Source organism: Enhydra lutris, unplaced genomic scaffold (assembly GCF_002288905.1).
Source record: "Enhydra lutris kenyoni isolate GAN:26980312 unplaced genomic scaffold, ASM228890v2 scaffoldscaffold45, whole genome shotgun sequence".
In the NCBI taxonomy this organism is placed as follows: Eukaryota; Metazoa; Chordata; class Mammalia; order Carnivora; family Mustelidae; genus Enhydra; species Enhydra lutris.
In genome coordinates this window covers 6,827,616-6,837,133 of record NW_019154129.1, presented here as the reverse complement: position 1 = coordinate 6,837,133, position 9,518 = coordinate 6,827,616, and the positions used below count along the sequence as shown (strand labels likewise).

General features: G+C 59.5%; 2 protein-coding genes across 2 annotated transcripts; both read right to left on the bottom strand.

Annotated features, from left to right (window-relative positions):
* Positions 1-246: 246 nt before the first annotated feature.
* Positions 247-1,721, bottom strand: LOC111156264 (transition protein 2). The gene is made up of 2 exons (XM_022517034.1): positions 1,314-1,721; positions 247-420 (listed from the first exon to the last, which is right to left on the bottom strand). Exons 1-2 carry the CDS (start codon positions 1,684-1,686, stop codon positions 404-406), a joined length of 390 nt encoding a protein of 129 aa, XP_022372742.1. The 5' UTR covers positions 1,687-1,721; the 3' UTR covers positions 247-403.
* A 3,205-nt stretch (positions 1,722-4,926) lies between these two features.
* Positions 4,927-5,361, bottom strand: LOC111156265 (protamine 3). The gene has a single exon (XM_022517035.1). It carries the CDS (start codon positions 5,289-5,291, stop codon positions 5,007-5,009), a length of 285 nt encoding a protein of 94 aa, XP_022372743.1. The 5' UTR covers positions 5,292-5,361; the 3' UTR covers positions 4,927-5,006.
* Positions 5,362-9,518: the final 4,157 nt, after the last annotated feature.

Here is a 9,518-nt window from a genome sequence, read left to right as displayed (position 1 = left end):
ATAAGATTGCTGGAACCCAGTGGGGGTGTTCATCAGCAGCCTAGCATCACGGCAGGGAGACAGGAGCCAGGATTCAAACTCGGGGTGGTCTGGACTCCAAAATGCACATTCCCATCCATTCCATTCCCATCACAAGCCTCACCCCTGCTCCTTACCCAGCCTCTCCCCTGCTTCCAGCTTCCACGCCAGGCCCCAAAACATGTGACCCCTTTAGTGAAATCAAAATGCCCACGCAAGGAATAGTCTCCAGTGTACACGCTTTAATCAGTGTTGCATAGAAATTCCTGTAGGGACACGTTCCTGCATGAAGGTGGGCTTCCTTCTAGCATTCCGCACGGGATGGCATTTCTTATTTGGGTGAAACGAACACAGGAACGAGCCACGGGGTGGGGGGAGGGCCGTCTCAGTTGTATTTCCGCCCTGAGGGATGGGAACGGGAAAGGGACCTTTAATATAGTGGAACACTTCGCACATTCACTTCCTCCTTTGGGTTTTGGACTGCTCGTCTGTGACCAAATACTGGGTGTGTGGCTGGAGCGTAGACTGTCAAGATCCAAACGAGCGTCTGTGACCCCATCCTTTTCTCCCATTCATCACCCTCCCATTCACCGTCTCCCCCAGCCCATCCGTTTGTCCAGCACGATCTCACTACTAAACCGTCCAGACACCCGGGCTTCCATCCGCTGGTGTATTCATGCGTGCAACCGTCTGGTCATCTCGTCTGCCCGTTAACCCGTCCTCTGATCCCATCATCAACCCGCCTAGGCAGCCACTGCTTAACCAACTCCTCCATCCTCCGTCAGCCCTCAGCGTCCAACCGGTCCAGCTTCTTACCGTATCCAGCCGGTCCGATGGCAACCAAGGCTTCAGCGGAGGCCTCTCCTTAGCCCGCGAGAGCGTCCGGCCGGTTACACGGCCACGCAACATCCATTCCGCCTTCCAGTCGTTCAACGGATATATTTCACCCCTCCCTCCCTCCCTCCCCTCAAGCAACCACCGAACCCTCTGTCACCCGTCCCTCTACCGACCAACGTTCCCCGATGACTTCCCTAACCAGCTGCTTCTCGCAGCGGCACGCTTAGCGGGTCTGCCGTCCGGCCCTGCTCCCCGGCAACCCATCCCATCAAGATCTAGTCCCTCGGCATGGCGGGTCATCGTACAACTTCTCCCTCGTCACCCTCCCTCCTGCTGGCTCTGCGCTCACAGCAGCCTTCGCCTCACGACCCCTCCGGTCCTGCTGGGCGGCTCCCCCTTGCCTGCGGGTGGGGAGGGCGGCCCTGCAGCCCTTCCACCCCCCCTTGCTTGCGAGGTACCTGAGCTCCGTCTCTTTGTTTTATACACCTGCTGGCTCCTCTTGGCCACCTTCCTCTTGTTCACCTTTCCTTCCAAATTCTTTCTGTTCTTGGAGTAGCTGCAGGAGTGGGCGGTGGGCCGCGGGGGACGGTGGTGGGAGTGCATGGTGTGTTTCTGGCGCCTCAGCGGCGGGCTGGGGTACGGGCTCTGGCCCTGGCGGCCCGTGGGGCTCTGGCTGGAGCTCCGGCTGCAGCTCTGGCTCCGGCCGCAGCTCTGGCCGCAGGCTTGGCAGTGGGAGCTGCAGGTGCACGGGCCGCAGGTGTGGCTCTGGGGCCGAGAGTTGCTATGGGGCTGGGTGTGGGTGTTGGGAAGGCTCTGAGTCTTGGTGTCCATGGGAGGCCACGCTGGGAGGGGCAGAGGCCGCCTCCCCCTCCTCTTGCAGCACACCCAGCTTGACAGAGGCCCCGGCGGCCCCTGGTTATATAGTCAGGGCTGATTGTGATGGCACAGGCCGGGGGGTGTAACAGACGTGGCGGGGCTGGGACAAACCCCAGGGCGGGGCTGCTTGCAGGGGTGGTCTGGGGGGTCCCATCTGCCGGTTAAAAGTAGGGACCCTTGGGCCAGATGGCGCTGGGCCCACGTCCCAGATCTGCTTCCTTTCCTCTGGTCACTCACCTGGGCGTTCGCCTCTCCACGTCCCCGTTCCCCTGTCTCTGTAGAACGGTGACAATAAGAACACCTGGCTCCTAGCCCATGGGATGATTTAAATGAGAAAAGTGACGTCCAGCGGTTGGCTTGGGGCCAGACCCCAGAAAGAGCCGGATACCCTTTGTCTAAGCATCCCCAGTGCGTCTCCTTTCTCCCCCAACGCGGCGTGGAAGCCGTGGGTCAGCCAGGTGGCTGGGTAGGTGGACCTTGAGTGGTTGGACAACAGTCACTGGCAGACTGATGGGTGGTCCCAGGCTCTGCCTGGTGAACTCGCCTCCCCAGCATGATTTAAAGCTAGAGGATTTAGAGCTGAGTTCAAACCCCAGTTTGCACTGATGTGCAATTGTGGGTAGAGTATTTAGGTTTTCAAGGCTCAATTTCCTTATCCAACAAAAGGACGGCATTACTTCCTTCACGGTGTTCTTCTGAGCCTGAGGTGCCCCGCAAGCCCCAGGACACCGCCGCGAGCCCCAGGACACCGCCGCGAGCCTGCCTTTCTCCTGATTCCTGCCTATCCACCCTGCTCCCCTCCTTGCTGGTGGAACCCTGCCATACAGCTGGAACCACCCTGGCCCCGCTCAGACCTCCCAGCTTCTGGAGCAGAAAGCCTACACCTGCGTTTGCACATGGCCCCATCGGAGCTGCCAGTTCTCCATCTGCGGCCGCCCACCTCTCCCCACTCTTGGCCAAAGCCCTTACAAGGGCTCAGCTCTTGGCCACTCGGCTAGTACCTCCCACTTTCCCCCCCTCCTCCGCCATGGGACTCCCTCTCGCCTCCCCCAGCCGGCCTCTACTTCTCTCATTCATGCACAACTTTGCCTCTTGTTGTGAGGCTTTGCTACGATCTGTTTTTGTCGTCGGTCAGTAGTAAGTACTCCCCATTGGTCATGGTGAACACTGGTCTCACCATCGGAGCACTTCCTGTGTGGCTGGCACCGGGCCCCACTCTGTCTTGGCAGCTCTGGCCTCAAGCCTCCTAGGAGCTCTGTGTGGGCGGCTGCATGGGGGGCCCCCAAAGATGCATCTGTGTCCCAGCCCCTGGAGCCTCACAGGGACAGTATTTGGAAGAAGGATCTTTGCAGATGTAGTTAAAGATCTCAAGAGCATCCCCGATTATCTAGGTGGACCCCAAATCCGGTGACAAGTGTCCTTATGAGAGACAAGACACAGGAGAAAGCCCACATGGGGCAGAGGCAGAGATTAGAGTGACGTGGCCATAAACCAAGGTAGGCCCGGGGCCACCGTGAGGGGGACAAGGCAGGAAGGATTCTCCCCTAGGGCCTCCAGAGGAAGCGGGGACCTGCCTTGATTTCCCACTTCTGGCCTCCAAGAGTGGGTCAGAATACATTCCCCTTGCCTTAAACTACCAAAATTGTGATCATTTGTTCTAGCAGCCCTAAGAGATGAGTGCACCCTGGGAGGCAGGTGTGATTATTAGATCTTACAAAGGGGAAGCAGGTGCAGAGAAGGTGAGGGACCAGCTCGTCAGGGGGCAGAGCCAGGATTCAAATCCAGGTCTGGCCCGCCCCATTCCCTCCTTTCAGTCACAAAGGGACCCGTGGGGATTACAAAAGATGCATGTGGCTCTGTTCCAAGGGCTTGGCCTTGGGTGGGCTCCATGGGGCCAGTTGGGGGATCGCAGCTGGGCCACTCTGTGAACACCCTCTCTGGGTCTTTGGACCGTCGCCCCCACCCTCCTCCACTCTCCCTCCCCCCATGCTCCCCCCTACCCTCTGCTCCCCACCCTCCTACCACCCACCACAGCAGACTGCCCGCATCCCCACCCTCCAGAGCACAGTGGGACAGAGACAGTGTTTTGTTGATCTCAGGGCCCATCGTGCCTGGCTTACAGCAGGGGCTCCACCATTGCTGGCAAAGGACTGCGTGGGCACTCCAACCCGCCAAGCCACAGCCGGGCCTCTTCCTTCAGACGCCGCCTGCCCCACCTGCCACAGACCTCAGTGGCAGCCTCCTCTTGGAGTAACCGAGGGCCCCTCCTTACATTCGCGTACAGCTCCCCAAGAAACTGTGACTCTCCTGGAAACACTGTGTCCCCTGTACCCCCCTCCCCAGCAGCCCCGATCAGGATCCTTCTCAGGCCCAGGTGGCTGGTGCTTGGGACACTGGGGAAAGGCCGGGGAACGGAGAAGGCATTTGTCCTTTCTTTTGGGGAAGGGGACGGTCAAGGTAGCTGGGGAAGGATGGGCCACAGACACAGTCTGAGGCTTCTTGAAGGCCAGAGTGAGTGGACACAGGGCCCTGTTGTGTCTCTGGGTTCTGGCTGCCTGTTGCTGTGATGAGGGCCGTGGCAGCTAGACCCCTTGATAAAGGCAGGAGTGAGCCTCTGGCGGGGGGTGGGCTGTGGCCCAGGCTGTCCCCTTGACTGAGGTTGGTAGCAGAGCACTTGAGTCCCCTCCCTGTGCTCTGACCACAGACCAGGGCCCCGAGGGGCACCAGCAGCACTTCTGTTGTGCAGGGCCAGATCCCCCCACCCCGTGGTTACTTCTCCCTAATGACTTACCTGCGAGGCAGTGGTCAGTCTCAGCCTTCAACAGGGTGGGCAGGCTGAGGCTCAGAGATGGACAGTGGCTTGCTCAAGGTCACACAGAAAGAAATCGGAGCCCGGGTCTGTGGTGCTCCCAAGCTCACTGGGCCCCGGGGTGCTCCCCCCTGCATCTGCCCAGACTCAGGACTCTCCGTCCCAACCCCCCCCCCGCCCGACCAGACAGAACTGGTGTACCCCAGCTGGGGCTGCCACATTCCCCAGCCCCTGAAGCAGGGGAGGGTGGCTGACGAGTCATGGAGGTGGGCTGCATGAGAACTTGTGGCTGAAACTCAGGAACAGGAGTCACGGACTCCTGCCCCTCGGGCCCCCCCGCAGACACACACAAATGCACCGCACCACAGGAGAGCTAAAGCCCTCAGAGACTTTTTATTGACTCTTTTCTGAAAGTTCTTCTCGCTGGAGCAGTGGCAAGCCCCTCTCCCTGGGCCACCGTCGTGGGTCAGGAGCGCGTCTGCTCAGGCTTGGGGCTCTGCTGGGCCACAGGATCTTCTTCAGTGCTCTCCTCCTCCTGCCGCTCAGATTCCATCAGCAGCACCTTGCCCTGTACCGGGAGCTCTTCTTCTTCTTCTTCTTCCTCCTCCTCCTCCTCCTCTCCCTCCTCCTCTTCCTCACCCTCGGATGACAAGGAGAAGTTATCCTGACTCACGCAGGCCACGAGTTTCTTCATGGACGATTCGTGGCCCCGGCTGTGGCCTGTGCTGAGCTTGGCACAACGGGAACCCATTGCCCGCTCTGGCTGCCTCTCCAGACTGGGCAGGAAGGCCACTGAGGGGTGGGGGGAGTGCAGGGGCTGTGAGAACAGCAGGCAGGGCGATGACCTCACAAAGGGGCCCCTGGAGTCCCCCCACCCCCACCCTTGGATACCCGAGTCCGGGGCCAACACCTGCCTCAAACCCCGACCACCAGCAGTCCCCCTGAGCTCCCACCACCTGCAAGCTGGGAAAGAGGATTCCAGGCCAGCTGCCTTGCCTGGCCACGTTCCCTCCTCTGCCAGGCCTCATGTGTGCTGGCAAAAGTTCCCCTTTTAGCTGGGATAACAGTTGGGGTAGAACTTCCAGAAGCAGGAGAGCCCATAGACTCCTTCCCACATTCCAGAAATACCCAGCTCAAGGGAGCTGTTGACAGTACGTGAAGATGGGTCAGAAGAGTGACTACTTTTGGGGGAGTTGGCACAAGGGAGGGGAGGGACTGGAAATGTCTGGTTTCTTGACCCAGGGGCCAGTGGGGGAGGCTACGCAGGTGTACTGAAAACTCATCCTCTATGTATAAGTTATGCTCCTGGAAAACTAAAGAAACCCCTAGTAACTCTTTCCTGTTTGGGGATCACAGGTCTCCTGACACATACCCGTACTACACAATTTCAGCATGGGAGGGATGCTTTGTCAGCACTTTGGTTTCCAGCAAATTTTCTGCCCCAAATAAAACAGCTGAATAATGACTCTGGCTTATCTGAATAATGGCCTGGCTTATCTGGGTGGGCCCTTAATGTACTCACAGCAGAGGGATTCGGGATTTCACACAGGAGGGCAGTGTGCTCACAGAAGCAGAGATTAGAACACTAAGAGGAGCTTCACTGCAGAGGCAGGAACGGGTTCTATCCTGGAGCCTCCAGAGAGAGCATGGGCTGCTGACAGGGCCTTAAAATTTGTGTGTGGTAATGCAGGACCTCGGATGGTGCACCAGGCCCATTCCGTCCGGCAAGGGGCTTTGGTTCCCTCCATGCTGCTGGAGCATGCCAGACCTGCTGTCCATGTCAGTACAATTCATACTTTCCCCAGCTACCCAGCACCCCCGAATAGTCGTGAAGGTGGAATAGCAAACCCTGGCTCTGGGTGATGGAGGGCACCCACAGTGTCACAGGGTGACCTGCCAGCATGGTACGGGGTTTAGTCGATGAAGAGGAGACTCTGACAGCCAAGTTTATTATCTCAAGCTTTATTTGGCAGATGGCTTTTGCTCATTTTAGTCCAGAGGTGGGCTCTGGCATCCAGCGTCAGGGAGATGGCTGTGGCCTCCCAAGGTGGTGCTTTGGTGGGTGACTTTTCCCGAAATCCCACCCGGGGCTTCAATGGCCCCAGGAAGGCTTAGTGCCGCCTTCTGTATCTCCTCCTCCCAATCTTCCTGGAGCCTTTTGGGAAAGAGTTCAGGTTACCAGGCCGTGGGGATTGGGCTCGGTGGTGACGGTGGCGGCGGGGAGAGTGTGTCCCCAGGGGTGGAGTGCACCCAGGGCGGGGACCCGCCAGACTTCTGTGGTGCCTCCTGCGCCTACAAGCCCATCTCTGGCACCTCCTGCAGCAGGAGTGTCGCCGCCGCCTGTGGACCCTGTACCGCCGTCTCCGGGAGCAGTGCCTGTGCCTGTAGTGATGACGGTCCCTGTGGGTCCTTCCTTCCACCGGGACGTTCTCCTGGTTCACTGTCTGCTCCTGTGCCTGCGCCTGTGCTAGCTCCTGGCCCTCTTGCTGCTGCCCCTCCCCCTGCTGCCCCTGGCCCTGCCCCTGCTGCGGACGCGCACTCGGGTTCAGTGCCCGGTGGCGGACCATCGTGCTGGTGGGGCGGGGGGCTTAGGCTGAGGCTGCAGCTGGCCGTGGGGGTGGGGAGGAGGGCTGAGGCCTGCTCGCCTGCTCCTGCTGTTAACGTTGGACTGGTTTGCCGGGCAGCTCTTTGGGGCCTTGTATATAAAGGGGGCCCCCCACTATGACTCAGGGGCCCCACCCCACCATTGTCCTCACCCTGGCCTGACCAGTCCCCTCACACGTCACTGTAGGGCCAGGCGCTGGGTCAGGGACTTTCCATACGTGTACTCCTTCTACAATTCCTCTTTTCCGGAAGACAGGCATGGGGGAGGTCGTGTGACTCGCTCAAGGTCACTGTGCAAATAAGGGGCCGTCTTCTTGTCACCTGGGCCTCGAGGTCCTTTGATGAGCCCATTAAAATCCAGAATCAGAATCGGGGCGGCAGAATGAGGCATCTCCCCTGTGGAGGTTCCCTTATGTGTGACGGGTGGGTCCAGTGGGGTCACACGGGGGCTGTGAGCCAGAGAACACAGCGGGTCTCCAGGATCTGGGAAAGGCAAGGAAACCGATTATACTCCCTCGGAGAAACACAGCCCTGCCCACACCTTGATTTCAAACCATTTTGGAATCCTGTCCTGCAAAACTGAGAATAAATTTGTGTTTTCAGCAATGAAGTGTGTGGTAGTTTGTTAATTTCGCCCTAGTACTGATCAGTGGCTACTAGTGCCCGAGATTGGTGCCTGTTAGTATGAAGGGATCACCCCCGTCTCCGTGGCTGGAGCTTGATCTACTTACAAAAGTCTGCTCAGCTGCAGGGGAGTGGGGAGGGGGGCCTAGGCCCAGCCATCCTGGAAGCCATCTAGTGATTGGGGTCATGCACGCGGGTTCTGTGTCATCTATTCCTGTCTTGCAAGGTCAATGTGAGACCCTAGTGTGATGAACCCATGATGTTCGATGAAAGTCATGGCCAGGGACGTTTCTGAGGTGCTAAGGAGCCCTGTCACTTTAGGACACAGTCCCTGAACTCCTGGTCCCTGAGTTGCCGCCCTGTGGGCTGGGCTCTGCCACCATGTAAGGATTGTAATCGACAGGCTCTGAGGTCCACTTGACTCCGTGTCCACGAGTCTCGTGAACCATCTCCACGGCTCACGTGCGACCCGTGGGAGGAGCGGACAGGTGGGCAGGCGAGGTGGGACAGTCACCTAGTTTCCTCCACTGGGGAGGTATTTTCAGCGCAGGAAAGCGAGGTGGGCACGTGGGGGAAGTAGTGGGATATGAACAAGAACCAGAGCTTGAGCTGGTAAAGGTTTCCTTGGTTCTCTGAGGGTGGGGAGCCAGCCCTGAGCCCATTTCTTTGGCCCATGTCAAGCTGTCCCCAGGAAGCCATGGAGCACCGCTGGGGAGAGGACCCAGCTCCTGTGCCACCCCCCACCCCGGGGTTAGGGCTCCCAAAGGGGTGGTTATGGAGGGGACACGGGGGCAGGCGGAGGGGTAAGATGCAGTGACCAGAACAGAGTGCAGAGTTTGGACCAAGAGCCGACCGACCGCTGGCACTCGTGTCCCCTCTTCCCCCAGCCCTTCCTCCCTCCAGCCCCCTCAAGGCAAAGAGGCGAGAATGATTTTTCATCGTTTATTGACAGGTGGCATTGTTCGTTAGCAGGCTCCTGTTCATGTCATTGGGCCGGTGGCATGTTCATGAGGCGGCAGGAGGGTCTTGGCGGCTGGTGGCACGGCAGGCAGGGGTGCGGTGGACCGGTTTCTTCTGTGCGTTCATCTTCTCCGACATCTCAACACGGTGTAGCGACGGCAGCACACTGTGGGGGGCAGCATGGGGGACAGGCCAGGGGGACAGACAGGGAGGTTCAGCACAGCAGTGACCCCACCCACCCACCCGGCTCCCCCTCCGCTCCCCACTGGGCCCCTTCACCTCTCCTTCTCCGCCTCCGACAGCACCGCCTCCTCCGTCTGCGGCATCTGCGTCTCCGGCGGCGGCATCTGCTCCGGCTGTGGCTACGGCAGCATATGTATCTGGCCATGGTGCTGGATGGAACTGGCCCGGATGCTCAGAGCAGAGGGACCTCCTTGGTTGAGCCAGCCAACCTGTGGGCAGGTGGAACTTCGTGGGCTGTGAGCCCGGGGCCGACGCCTGGGCCTCTTATAGACACGGGGGGGCGGCCCAGGGCATTGTGAGGTCGCAGAGGCCTGGACCTCACAGACGCCCGCCCCCAGGCTGCAGGGGTCCTGATTGCATCCATATATGGGCGTGTGGGAGGCCCCTGGGGGGGGGGACCGGGTGGGGCCGTTCGGCTCAAGGTGGGGACCTCCGCCCCCAACCAGGTCACCAACCCAGAGGAGACAAGAAGGGGCCTCTCTGCAAAGGGCTCTCAGTCTGTCCCTCACTCAGCTACTCAGTGAACACAAAATTTTTGCACACCTCC

Bases quoted from the DNA above. Each gene is read 5' to 3' on its own strand.
- LOC111156264 (XM_022517034.1), bottom strand. From the start codon at position 1,686: ATGGACACCAAGACTCAGAGCCTTCCCAACACCCACACCCAGCCCCAT.
- LOC111156265 (XM_022517035.1), bottom strand. From the start codon at position 5,291: ATGGGTTCCCGTTGTGCCAAGCTCAGCACAGGCCACAGCCGGGGCCAC.